This window comes from Gadus chalcogrammus, chromosome 21, assembly GCF_026213295.1.
Source record: "Gadus chalcogrammus isolate NIFS_2021 chromosome 21, NIFS_Gcha_1.0, whole genome shotgun sequence".
Lineage (NCBI taxonomy): Eukaryota > Metazoa > Chordata > Actinopteri > Gadiformes > Gadidae > Gadus > Gadus chalcogrammus.
In genome coordinates this window covers 13,727,613-13,746,927 of record NC_079432.1, presented here as the reverse complement: position 1 = coordinate 13,746,927, position 19,315 = coordinate 13,727,613, and the positions used below count along the sequence as shown (strand labels likewise).

The 19,315-nt window shown below is 43.8% G+C and overlaps 1 protein-coding gene across 1 annotated transcript in view; it reads left to right on the top strand.

The window, feature by feature from the left end:
* LOC130374108 (disks large-associated protein 2-like) overlaps window positions 1-19,315 on the top strand; it is a 95,426-nt gene that overhangs the window by 62,756 nt on the left and 13,355 nt on the right. Inside the window, exons 7-9 of the mRNA XM_056580693.1 lie at window positions 2,362-2,579; window positions 4,783-4,930; window positions 5,844-6,063. Of these exons, the coding sequence (XP_056436668.1) occupies window positions 2,362-2,579; window positions 4,783-4,930; window positions 5,844-6,063 (586 nt within the window). The remainder of the gene's footprint in view (window positions 1-2,361; window positions 2,580-4,782; window positions 4,931-5,843; window positions 6,064-19,315) is intronic.

The following is a 19,315-nucleotide window of genomic DNA, read 5'->3' as shown; positions in this document are numbered from 1 at the left end:
ACACACACACACACACACACACACACACACATACACACACACACACGCACACACACACGCACGCACGCGCACACACACACGCACGCACGCACGCACGCACATGCACGCACGCTCGCGCACACACACAAACACACACTGACAGAATGTTCCACTTAACATGCTTCACGCTAGATCGATGCGACACAGTGGGGCCAGAGCATATAGCAGGTGGCACCTTCTCGCTTGTGATTGCCGTCCTTGGGAGAAGGAAGCCACGTGTGTGTGTTTGGTTGTATGTGTGTGTGTGTGTGTGTGTGTGTGTGTGTGTGTGTGTGTGTGTGTGTGTGTCTGTGTGTGTGTGTGTGTGTGTGTGTGTGTGTGTGTGTGTGTGTGTGTGTGTGTGTGTGTGTGTGTGTGTGTGTGCGAGTGTGTGAGTCAGTACATAGGCACACGTCACTAATTCACCTTGCCGATATTAATTAGAGTTCATCCTCACGTCAAGTCAGACACTTAAGCTCAGAGGTAATTACTCTTTGTTGTTTTAAGTGCTGTTGTTAATAGATAGACTCCCCCTTAGAAATTAGATTGACCTGAATGGATTCCACTTGTTGCTTTTAAATCACGCTACACACTTGATTAAACAATAAAAATTCTGTACCTGGCAGTTTCCTTTTTGTTGTTTGCATCCATATTCATCGTATTTCATTAGCATGACCCAACATGTCATGTTCCCATAATCCTCCTGGGCTCTGCTTATGCATCCGCCATTATTCATCCATTTTAGACTGAATGTTTTAATTATCCTGGTAATTCAATATAAAGGCTATCAAGATGGTTCTAAATCATGTCTCTTCCCCTCCAGTTGCCATGGTTGCAGTGTTCGGCGGAATTAATCGTAATGTTAGACACTTTAGTGGAGCAACAGCGTCGGAGTGAGCCACTCACCGCAGGGTATTCCTTATTCAGCATGTCTGGTGATCGTTTGGCTGTTAATTAAGTTACTAGCACTGTGGCATTGTAACCTCTGTTTGGATGCTTGGAATACAGTTATGACAACTAGTGCTGTGGTAACAGAAAATTAAACTATGTGAAACATACACAAACACGAGTGTAACTGATGAAGAAAAAATGATAAAGTTATGTAACTATCAGAGTCAGTCCGCAGTTATGTTGTTATGTTAAGGAATAATTTATGATAGAATATTTAGTATATTAACTGAAGAAATTTGTTCCCCCGCTGTTCCCACAAAGTTAGACTCACAAAGACCAGGAAGAGTTTTCCATTGATATGTAAATCGAAATACATTGGCGGGATGCACAGAGGGAGCTAGCCAATCATAATCGATGCAGTGCTCTCGCATTGTATCCTCCAGTGGAATGGTGGACATATCACAGCGAGGATGGAGGGGAGAGGCTAGGGGGATACAGCTGGAGGTAGTTATATGAGGCAGTAATATTATAACGATGCAGATCAACATTTTCCCGATGATTTGGTCGTGGGGTTGGTTGGTGTTCGGGAGCCGCCCTTTGCATGGGGGATGAGGATGGGGACCAATCAGATGCGGATTATAATGCAATAGAGGGAGAGATATGTTCACAGAATGGCCTGTTGAGTCTTATCTCACAACCACACAGGCATACACAAATAATAACCATTATAACCCTCCTTTAAACACAGCTAACGTGAAAATAGCTTAAATAAAATGATCACCTTTGCACTCTTGCAGCTAGACAACAAAGCTGTCAACATGGTGAAGCCTCGGTTATCTTCAGAGGCCGCAGACAGTGGACGCATGCAGCGCTCATATTACATTCAAACTGGTCTTTTGCATTTCTTTAGTTTGTAATTAGTGATTTCAATCAATGTGTCTTCTTTTTAACATGCTATTTAAAAAAGCCCCAGTGTAGTTATGACAATGTATTTCCTTTCTACGGTGACTAATCTCATCGTAATGTTTTGGAGTGCTAACAAAAGTATTAAAGAAAAGCACTCTCTCTCTCTCTCTCTCTCTCTCTCTCTCTCTCTCTCTCTCTCTCTCTCTCTCTCTCTCTCTCTCTCTCTCTCTCTCTCTCTAAAAAAGCCCAAGTGTAGTTATGACAATGTATTTCCTTTCTACGGTGACTAATCTCATCGTAATGTTTTGGAGTGCTAACAAAAGTATTAAAGAAAAGCACTCTCTCTCTCTCTCTCTCTCTCTCTCTCTCTCTCTCTCTCTCTCTCTCTCTCTCTCTCTCTCTCTCTCTCTCTCTCTCTCTCTCTTGCTCTCTCTCTCTCTCGCATTCTCTCTCTCTGTCTCTCTTTCTCTCTCTCTGTCTCTCTCAATCTCTCTCTCCCCCTCTCCCCCTCCTCCCCCCCCTCCTCCCCCCCTCTCTCTCTCTCAGGTGCCCCAGGACGAGTGGAGCGGTTACCCCGGGGATAAGGACGAGGAGATCCCCTGTCGCAGGATGCGCAGCAGCAGCTACGTCAAGGCCATGGGCGAGGTGGACGACGACAGCGGCGACTCGGACGCCAGCCCCAAGACCTCCCCGCAGAGGGCCGTGCGGCCCGACGCCCTGGTGCTCAAGTCAGCCATGCAGAGAGTCCACATAGACCCCCACAGGTAGGAGCGCCCCCTGGGCCGCCGGGGGGGGGGGCTAGCTCTCCAGGTGATGTAGGACACCTGGGGCTGTGATACGCTCAACAATGGCCGGGGGCTGTTGGATAGGTCTGCCCTGATAGCTGTAATAACTGACCTTTCTATCTGCTGAAGTTAACACTTAAAGGGGCTGTAAGTAGGATTCAAGAGCTATTGCTTGAGCTGTTACTGATTTGTTAGAAATGGCCATAGCCGTCCGTCAGATGTTCTTGAGTAGAATATTAGATATTCCTGCTCATTTCTGACCAATCAGGGCATCTCTTCACTGTCCATCTCCCCTGTCAAGCCCAGGTGTGTGAAACGCACAATAAAAGAGAAACGTAGGGAGGGAGAGAGGGAGGGTACGTTTCTTATCATTTTCGACAAGCAAAATACTTTAAGAAGCTTAATAAAAAAAGTACTCATTGAAGTAATTCTAAGGAAACATTTTTGCTAAGAAAGAAATCTTGTTTCTATGATCTTTAACAGCCAGGAAATGATCATTCGAGATGTGGACATTCATCGTGTCATGCCATTCATTCCTCTCAAACACGTCCCTCATAAAGAGGCTGCTTAAGTTAATTGCAAAAGCTTCTTGAAACACAATAAACCTGGCTTTAAGTAGGTGCTCCATGACACCTATGTCAAAACACATTTGTCTTTGTGTGTGTCTTTGTGAAACCAGTGATTAGACATTTCCGTTAAGGTAAAGACCCGGCTTGGCAAGCAGTGATTGGCTAGGTAGCGGTATGCACATTTGTATGAGGTTTTTAGCATTTTAGCCGATGTTCTTTGCTTCTGGTCGTGTAGCCACAGAGCTAGCTCCACCACGGGAATTGCTATTTCTGTGCCGTTCCTCTCGGATGCCTCATAAGATCAGGTAAAGCTGTGCTCTGCTGGGTGTCACTTGCAGCAAATCGGTTTGTTTTGCTGACCTTTATTATCTGCCAGTTCGATGTTTGCGCAACGTTTTACCAGGCCGGTGGGCCTCGTGTTTTCACAGCGCTGTTGACGAGCGTACAGAACAACTGTCACTTCTCTCCCGAGTCGAGCTTGTGGACTACTGCTGGTTGTGTGACTGGGCCTTTTATGGCACAGAGATCCCGACGACCACAACAGACTCATTTCACAGATGTGTCATCATGGCACAAACACAGCTGTTGCTCATAACACAAATGATGGGTCTGTTGCTTTAAGATGGCAGGGCACAGGTAGCAGACTACACTAGTGACGATAACTCTACTACCCGTGCCCTGGTTTATTATAAAGACCCATAATTAGGGTTATGAGTGACCATTTTTTTCCTATGATGATACATCTGTGAATAGTTTCTTATTGTTGGTCTGTAAACCGAAAAGTACGCTAAAACTCTCTGTACTAAGGTGATCCATACTAAGGCCTGGAGCTGTGGCAATCCCCCCTGTCTGGAGCGGGGTTTTATTACAGGGACTCTTTCCCAGGACCCTGATCACCTCCGCCACCTTTGTTCCATAACAAACCTGTCCCCTATTTTGCCTGCCTGCACTGAATAATTGATCCTCAGTCATTATGAAAGCCATAGCTCTCAATGTGTCTCTGATGGGCGGTAGCACAGACACCACAACACGTGCGCCTTCTGGATGCACAGAGGGACGGGCCGAGGCCGGTTCTTTGGGGACATTTTGAAGAGACGTCGTGCATACTTCTTCAATGGTTCCGTTCTGGTACTCCTTTCCCAATGCTCCAGCTGAGGCTTGATCACCTTAGCCTGAGCATGAGCAGTAGTCATCGACAATGAGGGAAGGAACAATGTTGAGTCGGGACGGCTGAGCCTTAGCTGAGCTGCTTCAGCGTCATAAAAGGTGATTAATGACGTGGGCAAGGCGCACATATGCTCATATGTGGCCGCGATATGGCCCTGTGATCAACCGCAATATGTTAACTTGAGGACTATTGGAAAGCAGCCCACATCCACACTATTTCCCCCATAGGTAACTCAATTAATACTTTATGGCATCCGATCACTTCAAGTTTACTACTTTTAGAATTGTAAAGAGATACGAGATAGTGGATTATAATATGTCCGGATGATAAGTCATCAGGACTGGGGTTACGCACCTCCTATGGCCACCGGCACTATGCTAGCACGTTCCAAGAGGTTCGACATTTCTGACAAATCACAAGCGTTCTCTCCACCCCTGTGCCACAGCTACCACTTACAGACCACCAGAGACATGCGGCCACACACCAGCGTGACTCTGGACCCCAGCAGCTTCCACCCGCCGCCCTTCCGCTCGCGCAACCAGAGCTACATGCGCGCTGTCAGCACCCTCAGTCAGGCTAGCTGCGTCAGCCAGGTGAGTCCAGTGTCGCGCCCCGACAGAGCGCACCGAGGCAACCCCCCACCGACGTTACGGGGGCCGGGGAGAGGATGACGGAGTCGGGACGAGGAAGTCGGTTTTAGCTCTGTGGTGTAGCGCTGCTCGAGCTAGCAGCAGCGGTATTAACTTGCTAATTTTGGCGTCGGTTATTTTAGGCTACATCAGCGTAGCCGTGGTAGTCTCCAGTAGAAGTAGACAAGGGTAAGCACAAACAAAGCTGTTTGTTTTTCAATGGATGAAACAGTATGCTAACGATATTTTATGAACGCAAATTTCTGTGTATATATCTGTGAAGGTACAGTTGACGTAGCACTGCCCAGGGTATTTCTATTACATTTCTGTTCATAAGCAAATTACATTCAACAAAATCAGTCAGCTAAACCATATGCAAATGAGGCGCATTAGACATGTAGGCCTGCCTCATTTGTAAGCATTCTGAACATTGCGATAGACTAAGGTTAATGTAGGTTACTACATTACAAGCTTGCACTGCAGTTATTCGTTATATACTCATTCTTTTCTTCTTTTTTACCTCTTGACTAGGTTCAGTGGACACCAGCATTCCTATTTTCCATGTAGAAACATTTACATCTCTCAAAGCTAATCCTTGGTTTGTGCTAAATGGAATACGATAAATCACAATTGTATTTAGTCTTATCATTTATTACAAATACCCGGTATATATATATTATTTTTTTCTTTTGACAAATTTCCCTTTGATTATGATATGTGTCTGTTTGTGTTCAGTTTACGGAATGAAATGTGGATGGAATTTGCTCTAACATGCTAACACTCCTTCATATTTACTGTGCAAAGGGGAAGAATCAGAATGAGAAAGAGAAAGGAAGAGGAAAAATTAAGGACTGCTATTCCTGTTTTTGTCTCTCAGGTGAGTGAGACTGAGGTCAATGGCCAGTTTGAGTCAGTTTGCGAGTCCGTTTTTAGTGAAGTAGAATCCCAGGCCATGGAGGCCTTGGACCTGCCTGGCTCATTCCGCACTCGAAGCCACAGTTACCTCCGTGCAATTCAGGCCGGTTATTCCCAAGACGACGACTGCTTGCCTTCAATGACATCCTCCACTGTCACTTCAACTCTCAGATCCACAACAGGTAAAAAAATAAATCCCTCCCCCACCCCAAGACGCAAGAGGGGGTTTTAGGCTGCATATCGTCATACATCCAAAACATGCGCACATACCTAACATACCTACATATGTACAGTGGGGGACCCTTGAGCTGAAGCCATATGCTAAATGGTTCCAGTCATCTTTCCTTTATTGTTTTGTTCATTTCGAAAGCTTTGATGCGATAATTGTGGGTGTGTGTGTGTTTGTGTGTTTGTTTGTTTTAGTTCTTGCCTCTAGTGTCCGTCCGCCCCTGTCTCTTTGCACGATCCACGCATCATTAGTCCAGCTTTCCGATCCGTCGCTTTACACGTGGTGCCAAGCTGGAGGCTACATAAGGGTGGGGTGGTGGGGGGGGGTCTCAAGGCCACTCCCACAGCTCTGCACATCACACGGACCGCCAGCACTGACACACCACATGGCATGGCTAGGCAGAAAGTACTCTGAGCATGTCCAAACTCCAGCTGTGTTGTTCTAGATACATGATGCTGTACATATATATATGTGTTGTGGGGCAAGGTTTGAAGGGAGGGGTGGTGCCACAATGAACTGATCATACCAGCTAGTACTCTGTCGATGCCCATGCATTAAAAAAAAAGCATGCATTCAAAACTTACATAGTGAAAATTAATCATAGGGTACATGTATATATATATATGTATATAGATATGTATATATCTAGATATTTATATATATAAATATTTAGCAATAGTAATAACATGTAACCATTGCAAGGTAAGTCAACAGCATTAGAGTATCGACATATGCTGGTTGCACAAAGGAACTGTTCCGTAATGGAGATGACAAAACATTAGTTACCTTTCTCATAACTTGTTTTTTGGCAACATTGCTGTGTTGTGTCGCATAAAATGGTTATGCGTATTAGCAGTGTCTTCAAAAAACGAAATCGAAAGAACCTTTCGAATTCTCTTTCATGTGAATTGCTGAAGTAAAATATTTAGAAGGACAAATATACAAACAATGCGTTACAATGCAAATTATTTTTTTTTATCAAACTGAAGGCATTCCGACCTCTGTTCTCCACACTGCTACCAACGGGGCATGTTTTCTGTGACACAGTACTCACAATATAAACCCTTAAAATCATCAGGTTCTTTGTGCAAGCAGAACCCATTCAGAAAAACTACCTTACCGTCAGTGCATTTGGTGTTTGCCTGCAAGAGTAAAGCTATGAACCCTATTGAAACACTTTCACTTATTAGGATTCAGTTTTTGTTTGGTTTCTTCTTTTTTTTTAAAGAAAATGGATTTGAATTGTTCAAGGTTCTCTTGCACTTGTTGATGCTGTCATTTGATAAGAAGAGACATTTGAACGTTTTCTTCAATTTGTATACTTGTTCTATTTGGACATTTTTTTGTTTTGTTTTCTTTCGTAATCCTCTCATGCTTGATTGGGTTTCCATCCACGAATGCAACAAAGTGACAGAAGTGCTGAGGATAAAGGAGTGTCTTCCAATCCCACCGTCTCAACTGCTGACCCTCTACTCACCCAATAGACCACCCTGCGTCCCTTCTGTCTGCTCCAGGAGGGCTTGCAATAGCGACAAGAAAACCCAAAACAATAACTTTATCGTCCATTCTATGATTGGCCGCATTCTTCTATCACAGTTTAGCAGCCATGGGCAGAAACATTGGGGCTTTTTTTTTTTTTTTCTTCCAATAGTATCTGGTTACATCGTTGGTTCTCCTCTTTGAAATGATTTGAGTGAATAGTGGCCTAAAATAGAACAACAAAGAGAGAGTCAAGCCAAATATCGGCTGAGGCTCTCCGATCAATCCCCTTAAAACAGTATTTGTATCGTAGTCCTCTAGTTAAGACGCGCTTGTTAAAGTGGCCTTACCGACCAAATGAGAGGCTAGGGGGCGCCGTGGAGTGGGGGAGGGGGTCTGTGGAGCCCCCCCGTAGGGCAGACGAGCAGCGGGCCCCTCTCCATTTGAGCCGTCGTCTCTTGAAGGATAACCAGGGGAAAAGAACAGCTGGAGGCGTCAGTGATGATGGTCGCAGGTATTTTTAATGTTGACACGCATACATATATCTATGTATATGTGTGTTTTTGCACTGCCTTCTCAGTAAACCCAGTTTAAAAAAACCAATGATAGATTGTAGAAAGTACGCCAGTTAACTTCTCCAAACGACTCACAGAACTCAGAGGCGTTAACCTGCCGTTGAACTCATTTGCTGATAATCAGTCTTTGCCAGGCGTTTGGCGGGAATATTGATAACATTGCAGTGCCCATGCTAATTCTGACTTCTGTGAGTTGTGTGCCGTCAGTGTCTCTATTTTAAATGTGCTAAGACCACCTTATCAGTGTAAATGTATGGCATAGTCCACACTGGCCTGGTTTTTTTCCGTAATGTTTTCATATCGCAACCATTTAAGATAGCACTAAATGTTACTGCATCGCCACTGTCTCCAATCATTTGTGAGAGCAGCGTGTGTCCACTTGTACCTGTTTTGTACTTTTTTTTTCTCTAACTCCATTGACTCCATATATATATATATTCAAGAAAAGATCACGTGTGGCAGAGTCCAAGCCCTTGACATTAAAGTCTGTCAGCCGTCTTTGACTGTGGGATTGCAGCCTCTCCCTGGTTCAGCCAGTGCGGAGGTTCCCCCTTCCACTGGACTTCTCCACCTGGGCCAGTTAGCCTTGTGGCACTGGTCCCGATATGTTCAATAGGGTTCATATCTGCTTCTCGGCCCAATGTCGTGTGATTTCTCTCTTTTTTTATGTTATTCCCTTTACATCTTTTCCTTTGCACAACAAAAGCAGTACTTTGAAAGATGTTTTGAGAGTGCTGAGTCCTAAAAACCAATAAATTGAATTTCAAATTTTACAAAAATTATGGATGATAACGTGTAATTCCAGTTCACACGGTGCGGTGCAGTGAAAAGATGGAAAGAGGGTTGGCATTTTCTGAGATTCTTGAGAAGGCAGTGTAAAATCACCTTGGAAAGCCTACTGTATGTGAGTCCGGTGAAGAGATTTAGTATGGCACTCACAGAGTATTGCGCTACGGATAGGAGTTAAACAATGTGCTTTCCCTTGAGACAGCCCTCTAGCCCTTAAGATCGTTCAAGCAAAGTTAAAACCCAAAACACATAAAGTCTTGATTACGTAACCCCACCCCTTTCACGACCACCTACACAGTATCACATTGTGGTTCTAAATGTGGGTTTATTTAAGAGCTTCAGATGGTAACCTTCTCTCAAGCGATATTCGTCTTTTAAGTACGCCATTGGAAGGGTTGAGCTCAAGTACCTGTGGCAAGTACAGCATCGCACATCCACACACACATCCACACTCTACAGGGAGACGCTTTCGTAACTCAGATCCACCTCCCGAAACCCCGGTCCGCCAATCAGGGACGGGTTTGCATCTGATCCCCGACTCACACGCTGTATGTTTTCCATGGATGTGTGTTCGACGTTCCCGGCTCAGCATCCTCTCTTAAGTCCACGACCCCCCCCCAGCTGTTCCTCCTCCGTGTTGAATGTCCCTGTGCTTGCGTATCCACCCCTCTCTTGCAGAGGGATATGATGGTCTGGATGGCACTTCGTTGCTCAATGAGGACATGATCGAGGACGATGACGGGGCCAGCTCCTCCGCCTATGTGGAGCTGGAGCGGCTGGAGAGGGAGACGGCGGCCGCCCGCAGCCACCACAGCACTAGCTCCACCGTCACGGCCACCTCCGTGCCGCCCACCTCCCCGCCCTCCTACCGGGCGCCCGCGCCCCCGCACCCGCTCCCACGACGCTCGACCGCCTCCTCGGCCGAGGCGGCCGCGGTGCCGCCGCAGGCCATCCAGGCCTTCAAGGAGTCGGCCAACATGGTGGCCGCCTTCAACTCGCAGTGGAAGGACGAGATCTCGGCCATGCGCTACGAGCTGGCGGAGCTGCGGCGCGACGTGTGCGGCGAGCTCAAGACCTTCAACAGCAACTTCTTCAACTTCACGCAGTGCTACAACATGTGGACGCTGTGCCGGGAGAGCGGCAGCGACAGCACCACGCAGACGGACGACCGCGTGTCCGTGGGCATCCAGGCCGGGAGCAGCTGGCCCCGGCGGCAGAACACGGAGGACAAGTCGGTGATGTGCCAGCCCGAGCCGTCGGCCTTCAGCATCATGGACCTCATGGACCCGCCCCGCATCGAGATCATCGAGGGCACCCCGGACGTGTCGCCGGAGGGCTCCAGCAGCCCGGCCAGCCCGCGGCCCATGGAGGACTTCACCTGGGAGATCAGCAAGCAACCGAAGCCCCGCAAGCAAGCGGACACCAGCAGCGGCCACCGGAGCGCAAGTCTGGAACTGTGGAGTCGGAAGTACACCAGTGGGCCAATGTCATACCTGTCTATGTCTTTCTGATCATTCCCATTCTACACACTGTTCACACACACACACACACATGTGTTCACCAGGGATCTTGGAAGGGAGGCCCTGGGTTGGCTGAGAAAAGGCAGAACAGTGCAGTTTGCTTGATGTCCCTTTACTCTTATGTACACAGTCTTACAACCAGAAAGTACAAGTGCAATGCGAAGGTGTCTAGGGCCTTATCTTCAGAGCAGGAGGCACGCTTTGATCAAGTTCAGAATGACGTGACAGAGGAGTGTGGAAGAGAATGACAGATGCCGTGATCCTTAAGTGCCAACTAGTTTAGCATATCTTTGTCACAAAGGAAGATACAAAACCTTTTTGATGAGCTAATCCAATGTTAGGTAAAGTGGTGTAAACTCCACCATTGTAAACGGTAAGGTTCTGTTAGCCTCGATACACAATCGGTTGAAATGTCAAACCTTCTAAAGTAGTTCTGTCTCTCTAGCTCACATTCATTCCAGTTTCTCTTTGAATGGAAACGTTATATTAAGCACCTGAGCAGACTGAGAAAATACTGTGAATAACTTTAAGATAATCCTAGTGTTGGTTTCTTTTTTGAAGAACATACATGTGTGACTTTTACCATATTGCGTTGCAACTGTTCTGTTTACATCCCGATCAAAGCATTCCTTTACCATTGCCTTTTGAACCGAGTTCTATAAAAAAAGGGAAACTTTTTTTACCCCCCCATCTGCTGTAATGTCACAGCGCAAATATAAACACAGTTTTGATCAACAATCCCAACTAAACCGCATAAAGCATCTTTTTTTATTAGTGACTAGGGATCAAGGATATAGTTTCTACTCAGTGGACTCTTACAGTCCCCTGATAAAATGTTTACAGTTGATCAGGACTGTTAAAGGGTTTACAAAGTTGATAGAAAATAGAACCAATAGTTAAGTCTAAGATAGATCATCCATTATGAATGTATTGGCTTCAATTCATTCCTTGCACAAAGCTCTGCATTCATGTTGGGATTTTACCGATGTGTATATAGATGTATCATTTTTGTATATAGAGAAAACCTATATTCAATACTTGTACTGTTTGCAAACTATAACCATACTGTGTTCTGACATGACCGGGAGGGCAAATAACTAGGGTTGATGGTGGTTCCAAACCAAACCTAGCACTTTTTCCATGGTGTCCTACCTTTGAGGTCCATTTGTTCGGTTGGCGGTTATTGATTAATTTATTCACCTCATAGGAATAGTTTGTCAGACTCATATGAATAGTTTGTCTGACTCAGAAATAGTCCTTGCCAGTGTTTCCCAAATCGTTTTATTGTGCAGCAGCAAGCAAAGGTCATCTTGCGTTGGTGTGTCCCGGATGCTTTTAGAAACAGGCTTTTCATGTCACTGACCCCGCAAATAGACGCCAGACAACCGCCGCAGTGGGTCCCTTCTTCTGGCCCTGGTGGAGCGCTGCTGAAAGAACAGGATGGAAACACTGGTCTACACGTAGACAATCAGATCTGCTGAGGGCCTGCCCTCCCCTCCCTCCCTCCCCCCCCCTCCCTCCCACACAGAGGTGCTCAGCCCCTGCACCTCTGAATGTACTCACACCGCCTCACTAGTGATGGCTTAAAGTTTGTGTTTTCATCCTAGAGAATAGGCAGGCAAACAGGGGCAGTCTGAATCCCACCACCCCTACCCTATACCCCCCTTTCTTTCTTTCTCTCTTTCTCCCAACCACACATCCTGCTTAATTTTCCTTACCCCCCATCATCATCACCACCACCACCATCACCTATCGTGTTAACATGCCGCTACCAAAGTTCTTCCCTGGGGGGGGGCCCTATGGAAGCTGAGGGGGGCCAGCTTTACCACTCAGAACCACAGGTTCTCTCAGAAGGTGATCCGTGGATGTTCACGCAGAACAGGGGGTTCCTCCCGTCCACCAGAGCCCCTCTGACTGAGATCTCGGCTGTTAAACGTACCTGGAGGAGAGAGACCTCCCTCACGTCGTCAGTGAACGCGAGTCATCTCTCACCCCTCCCTCCCTCCCTCCCTCCCTCCCTCCCTCCCTCCCATCCCTATCTATTCTTTCGGCCGACCAAAAGACGATGAGAAACGTGGCACTTTTTAAAAGAAGATGTTTATATACGGAGAAGACTGTGCGCCCATGGAAAGATCTGTGAAAGAGAGAGGAAAAGAGCGAAAACGAAACAGAGACACCCTCATTGGAGTTGTTCATGTTCAATCGAGACGTCCGGTCCGGTGATTGGTTGAACAAGGTGGAGTGCTGAGCGATCGGTCGCTTGCCTCTCTCATGCAATGCAGGAGTTAAAGAGGCCCGCTGTCCGTGGGCACTCTTTGATGACGTCCGCTCCTTCTGGGCAGCGGTCCCCTCTCTCTCAGTGTTTTGTTCTGTTTATTATAAAAGACATTTCTTAGGTGATTGACCTAATCGTTGGCATCTCTGCACAGTAGAATGAAAACAATTCAGTTCTACGTTTTCTTTGGTCATCAGCCCATCTTCCTGGTATTAACAGGCAGAGTTAACAGAGAATATATATATATATATATAAATATATATATATATTTGTATAATATATATATATATAATACCTAGAATGATAATTATATTGATAATGAAGAGGCAAATGACTGTGAGAGCCTTTTGCAAATGAGCCTATAACTATTTTAAATATATACATATATAAATATATAAATACAGACATATAAACCTTTTGGAGAGCTTGTATTCGTATTCACCTTTTTGAATGATTAAGAGGGAAGTGCAGCGGCGTTCCCTACCTGCATCCTTCCCTGTGTCTTGGGAATGCAGACTCAAAGGTGCTCAATCCATAATGAAGACTGGCAAATCATCGTGGTTTCAAAAAGATGTACATTCATTCATTCTATGCAAGTCCTTTGTTCTCTGTCACATTGTTTTCAAGCGCTCAGTGTTGGCTGTTCATGGTGATATATTCATATTTAAAGTCATCAACACTGGAGATGTATCACATTTTTCTGTTGTGTTCAGAGCGTCAGTGGGTTTTGTTTTGCATGGGCCTCGGGGGCAATGCTTAAAGAGTTACTAGATACTTGAAAACTTTTGCTGCCCTCCTAAGGTTATCTTATCTGGAGAACGACAGAACACTATATTTTGACCATTGGATCTCAGCCAACACATACATGTGGTCAAGTTAGGAAGTCACTCTTTGACTTCTTGTTCTTTTCAGAAACATTTGATAATCTGGTTCTGAGATTCGGTCTGTGTTTCAGTGAGAGAAACCTGTCAGCATAGTACTGTAGCACAAAGCAGAGCGTTGGTTGATCTTCATGTTGTCAGTTGTGTTCTCATTTTTTACATGACAAAGCTTACGATGGAGACTCGGGTGTACTGGTAGCCTCATGAGACCATCCTGCTCTCACAGTGAGTTCACGCTCTGTTTCTCTCTGGAGGTCAGGCAGGGCTTGATTCTGTTGAAAGCCTCTTTCAAAAATTACAAAAAGGTAGGGCCAATCAGTGCACGGGGGCGGGGCTTCGGTTCTAGATGAACTAGGAGTGCTGCAAACTGCCATTTAAAAAAACAATTGCACCGTTGTAAAGTGTAGCGATGAAAAGAGCAATCGAAACCTTTCTGTCCAAAATAACAACGGGAAAAGGGTTTTCATTCTAGGTAAATGTGTGTTGCTTTACGTCCTATCGGATTCGGCAAGAGCAAAGAGTGCAAGAAAGTCACTTAGTTATTCTGATTGACTGGAGTGTTATGGGCTTTGCAGAGATTTGGAATAATTTGTTGCCCAGCCAAGGCCAGACTGATATTCATTGAGAAACACAAGCTTGAATATCTGGATGGTCTGACGAGGCTAGTAGATTTGGGTTTTTGAATGGATTTTTGAATGGAAGCGGTTATTTCGTGGCACTGCCAGAAACGTATCATACAGGAAATAATACAGAATATTTATTTTATTCATGGATTATTTACCTCAACTACCAACAATAATGTGATTTAGGGAAAAAAATAATCTAAACCATCCATTTTTATCAAACTGTCAATTTATGTTGCTGTTAATGGTAACGACAAGGCAACAATAAGATGATTACATAAGAATTAACTGACAGAAAATGGACGTTAACAAGGATGTTGATGACTGTCTCACAACAGTAATCTGGGCATTCAGTTCCCAAGAAAACATGACCATTTGAAGTGGTAATATAAACGATATACAGTTTACATATATTGCCAGCAAAAGTACTTAAAATAGTACTATAAATATCTTGAGTTCCATTTTTTATGCAATGAAATCCTAAATAAACTGAGCAAAAGCATATCACTTATTTTAGGTCCAAATAAATTAACATTCCCCTTAGATGTAGCAAAGTAATGGGACTTTGATATATTTTAGCAAAAATAACATTAAATGTATATATTATATAAAACATAATAAATACCAAATGGGTGAGGTTATCAAATATACTTCCTTGACCATGAGTCCATTTCGTCTATCTCCATGATATGAATACTATATACATAAATGAATTTCCCCTTTGACCTCTGCTATGTTCAAACCTCGGAGATGACACCACTGGTTCCTGCAACAGCTTTTTATGATTGGCTCAATGTGAGCCAATCACAGCCAGCCATTGTAGCACCTGTTTGGTGCTATCCCTGTGGTTTGATTGGCCTGTTCTCTTATATGTATCAATTTGTTATTAAGAAGGAAACTAATATAAATACTAAGGCACAAATTATGTCAAAATAATTTTAATTAAGTTTGTTTACAATGCTTGAACATAGTTTTTTTTATTATGATTACCCCTTAATAGATTTATCTTGCTGTATTTACTTAATGAATCTTCAAAATGTGCTTCTCTATGTTTTGCATCAATCATGTTGCAATTTTTCAGGGATCTCAGACTGCAATGTTTGGTGAATTACATTTTGTCAAAAATGATAAAGGATCCTTTTTAAACATGTAACGTTTAGCTTGCATTTATTAGCTTTTGCCTGATTTTTTCCTGTGGTATTCGGATTTCATTTGAATATTTTCGTAATAATTATTATAATTTTTCTTTGTGAGGTGTTTCCTGTGAATTTTCAGTTCAAACGTTTATTGGCCTTATGTATTTTTCATAAATTGATATGAAACGATAAAGATTTGTAGAATGTTTTTGATAACTGAAAGTGCTAGAAGTGGGGGTCATAGCTTTACAGAGGCAGCCAAAGATGTTAGTGAAACTTTTTTTATTATCTCGGCCTGTGTTTCATCCCAAAATTGCCATATTGTCGATATTCCTACCAAATATTTCTTCCGCTCAAACACTCCACAGACAAAACATTTCTTCTTAAATTAATCTTCCAGCTATGTATTGGTTTTGTACTAAGCTTATCACCCATTATTGCTTTTCTTTCTTTTCTTGTTTTTTTATATTTGTTTGTTGTATGTTTTTTTCCCCCCTTTTTTCGTTTTAGGCGCCCGTAGCTTAGCGGGGGGGCGTAGAGTGTACGGTAGGTCTGGTAGGGAACCATTTTATTATATATACATATATATATCCTTATTTTCTATGTTGTTAACACATACCATGCATTTGACCTCACTCATCTACATATACCACTCAGCGCAAGTGGAATGCATCCCCAAATCGCACACACCGTCATATCTGCACATTATGTAAATACACATGTAAATGTTTTCATCCGTTTTTTCACTGAATACATTAAATACATTATATTAGACCCTCTGTCCCCTGCCAAGAAACTGCATGTGCGTGAACTGTGCTAACATTTTGTAAGAGAAACATGGTAGAAAATATTAACAATATTGTGAAGACTCTTTCTGTGTATCTGTGTTAACACACAGCACATTACAGGACATAATATAGATATGCAGAATAACTACATATATTTATTCAAATATTTTTGTGCTGGTCTTCACAGTAACTTACAGAAGACCATCCACGTCTGTACGATGTTCCACAGCTGATGCTTGTGTTCCCCTACTGGTTATGTGCTCCACTTTGTTTTAGAGGAGATGACTCTCTAGTCGGAGGCATGTCTAGTTCCATCAACCTGTGGATGCCTCAGACCCGGTCAGGTCATGAGGATTCTAGAATATTTAGTTGTTTCCAAACTAACTTACGCCTTCAGTGAAGACAGATACAGGTCATTAAGAGGCTGGCGGGGGTCATGTTTTTTATATTTAAAGGCTTCTTTTAGTGAGGCTGTTTCGTAACTCACTACTTTATGGATCTTTGGCAACCGTGCAGAAAGCAACTCGCCTGACAATGGTCCTGGGCGCCCATCTGTGCGAGGCAGAAACAAGGCGAGATGAAAAGCCTGCAAAGGCGACTGCAAAGCCTTGGGCTCTGCGGACTGGGTTCCACAGAGCCACAGCATCAGGCCCAACACTGCCAGATAGAAGGAGATTAGGCTTGATAGCTAGATGTGAAATATAACCCAATATCACCTAACACAATAACTGTGTGTTCTTGTGTTGGACACACAACGCCACACGCGCAGAGTTCAGTTATCAACTGCCTGATCGGTTATTATTTGTTCTTCCATTTTTAATAATTGCTGTAATCTCATCCTACCTTAACTCCTGCTGAAGAATATATAGACAGATATTTTTGGTGTGATCCCTGAAACAAAAGCACAACAGCTGTTGTGTCTGGGCTATTACTAAACCTGATGGGCCCACTTCTCAAAACGAAAGCAAAAATGGGCCATGCATATAACGAGCACATTAAAGAGAAAATACAAGGAATACATAACACTAGCAGATATAATAAAAATAAATAAATAACAATATGTAACGAAACCACACCATGCGCCGACATGGTCCGACTTGGTAACAGGCGGAGGGCGGTTGTGGTGGGGGGTTGGGGGTCCTAGCGGGGTCAGTCCTCGCGTTCCTTCGAAGCCCTGGTAGTTGCACGTTTTAGCCCTGGTGCAGATGGGGGGCGCACGCTGCACGATATATGTGTCTTCAAGTCTGCTGCTAGAAACCTTCTTAATTTGACCCAATGTTTGATCTGTGTCGAAATCCACCTGCAAAGCCATTACTGGGTGAGCCGCTGCCATAAGCTGATTCATGAGCAGTGGCAATTTCTAAAGATATAACTTCTTTAAATTCTCTGAAGTGAATCCTTCTATTTTATAATGACACAAAATAGCACACAAATAGTGCTACACTATTTCCTACAACGTGACCTCTAACTTATTGAATGAGTTATGCTTCTGAGATACCTCTGATAAAGCACAATCTAGCTGCTAGCTGCAACCTGAACACCAGCAACAACAATGTTGTCACTCTTTGATTGGAGGTAACTCTGAGGATTTTGCATAGGCTGCTACTTCCAGCTTCCTCAGTTGTCTGGAACGATGGTCATATATAAGGAATAATTCAAAAAGGGGTGTGCCATTATTGGAAAATAATGAACATTAATATTTTCAAATATCTCTAATAACGAAGTCACCCTAGGCTGGTTTATTCCCCTTATACCACAGTTATCAGCAGTGATTAGATATGAGTTACTTTGCTTTGTTTTCTTTGTGTTATAGCTATTTAAGTCCAATAATTTTTTCAATATCATTTAAAAACTCTTCTGCACAACAGAGTCTGAGATAAATGCACAGTATACATTCTGTAACACTGCTTATTGATTTATTATATCTATTTAATTTGGTTTATTTTAAATTATTCACTTCGATTATGGTATTCTTTTAAAAGATCACTCTCTTGCTTTTTAATCATTCTAACTTATATTTGGTTAAATCCTCCAAGCACTATCATGAGACCACAGCATGAGATATATTTCTTATGTTGGATCTCCCGCCATGTGACAGGAAGGGTCATGATCAGAATAGCAGCCTCACTCCACCAACCACCGCTAATTGAGGCTGATTTTCACTGAAACACCTTGTTAATAGAGTGGAAGATCTCAGCACAAAGTCTTGCACTTTGTTACTTCATCAAAGAATGGCCCATTAGTTATTTTCTCTCTTCCCCCTGCTTTTCTGTGTTCAGGGCAAAGGGGATGTTTTACAAGGGCTGGCTGTGACGTGATTTGGGCTTTTAAACTGGCCTAACAGTTTTCTTCATGTCCAAGACTGCATATTGAGGCTATTTATGCTCTGCTCTGACCATCGCATAAGTAAAGAAAAACAGTATGCTGCCTCATAAATTTAGAGGTAACAGAACCAGTATATTAGCTGGACAGTGTATATATTATATGTGTCCATCAGAGACAACATCCAGTGGAACAATCTTATTTTTGTTTCTCTTTTTCTATAAACCAAGGGATTGAGTCGATTTTAGTTTGTGTCTGCCCTAATTTGGATATCTCTCGTTGTGAGCAAAATTCAGGAGACAACATCACAGGCCTATACAGGAAGACCAGGAATATCCCGTCGCTATTTGTCAAAACTGCTTCTTTCGGCCCGTTGATTTGTAACGGTTTGTTGTGATGTTTTTGTTTGGTTTCCATCCATGAGAGGTTAATCCACCTTGCATTCATGGGGGCATCACCACTGTATGTATATATGTATGTGGCTATGAACAACGACATTCTCGGTATACCGCACCCCCGTCCCTGGAGGGACGCAGCCACCTCCTGGGGCCCAGCCCCTCTACAGAGCACGAGGTCTGGCCCCAAGCAGCCCCGCGCCTTGTCCTCTGTCCAATCAGCCATCCATCATCCACCCATCCATCACCTCATTCATTCAACAGCTCGTTCCACGCAGTGCTTTCATAGGCTCCCGTACAGCGTAGCATAATAGCTGCTTTTTGAATGGAAAACATCAATTCATCCATTTTTCTTTCTTTTTTTTCTGAACACCCCATGTGATTTGACATCCTGTAGAGACAGCAAGGCTCCAGGGCTCAGT